This window comes from Cystoisospora suis (assembly GCF_002600585.1).
Source record: "Cystoisospora suis strain Wien I chromosome Unknown contig_3677, whole genome shotgun sequence".
Taxonomy (NCBI): domain Eukaryota; phylum Apicomplexa; class Conoidasida; order Eucoccidiorida; family Sarcocystidae; genus Cystoisospora; species Cystoisospora suis.
In genome coordinates this window covers 22,939-23,660 of record NW_027156472.1, presented here as the reverse complement: position 1 = coordinate 23,660, position 722 = coordinate 22,939, and the positions used below count along the sequence as shown (strand labels likewise).

At 57.2% G+C, this 722-nt stretch overlaps 1 protein-coding gene across 1 annotated transcript; it reads left to right on the top strand.

Annotated features, from left to right (window-relative positions):
- Positions 1-9: 9 nt before the first annotated feature.
- On the top strand, positions 10-356 carry CSUI_007114 (uncharacterized protein). Its single transcript, XM_068067264.1, has one exon. The coding sequence runs from the start codon at positions 146-148 to the stop codon at positions 317-319; it is 174 nt and encodes a 57-aa protein (XP_067920765.1). The 5' UTR covers positions 10-145; the 3' UTR covers positions 320-356.
- Positions 357-722: the final 366 nt, after the last annotated feature.

Genomic DNA, 722 nt, shown 5'->3' with positions numbered 1-722 from the left:
CCCCCCCCCGCTCTCACACGGCTTGAAATGTCGAGGGGGATTCAATGAGCTACGGCTCTCGATCGAGTCCACTGCGGAATTTCTGTTAGCGCGAGTTGTGCATTCGCGCCCGCCTACAGCAAACGTACTCCTTTTCTCTGGTGGTATGGTCTTCCTTCGCCTCTTTGGACTAGACCGAAAGGATCCGGCGGTTCTCGTTACCAATGTTCTTGGTTGTGCGCGCATCCCCTCGGCCCAGCGCGCGGAAGGTGCCACCCGTCCCTTCACGAGGCTGCATTCGGGAATGTTCAGGGTGTGTAGTGAAGCTAGTAAAAAGTAAGAAAGCGAACCTGCCTCTGCCCAAGTCGTGTGCCCAGACCAGTTTGTGACTTGATGATGAGAGAACAGTACATCAGGGTGACGGCCAGGATCATACCTGGAGAATTTCGCGGAGAACAGGTGCTCCTCTACACTGACAAGTGACTGACGTGTATCTAAATGGCATGACGAAAGTGAGGGACGGATAGCGATCTGAGAGCCGGGCCGTCAGGAGGCACAGTCGGAGTGACCTTGCTCGCTGTCTCCGACACGCGTGCCCGCTGGGGGCCCGGGTGCCGGATGCCGCTAGAGGAACCCGACCACAGCGTGATCGCACCCTCGTCAGCCAGGCCTGTACGCCGTCCGCAACACACTAAGGTAGACTCTGCATGAGACCTGATTTGATTAAACTTACCTGGCAGGCG

Bases quoted from the DNA above. Each gene is read 5' to 3' on its own strand.
- CSUI_007114 (XM_068067264.1), top strand. From the start codon at position 146: ATGGTCTTCCTTCGCCTCTTTGGACTAGACCGAAAGGATCCGGCGGTT.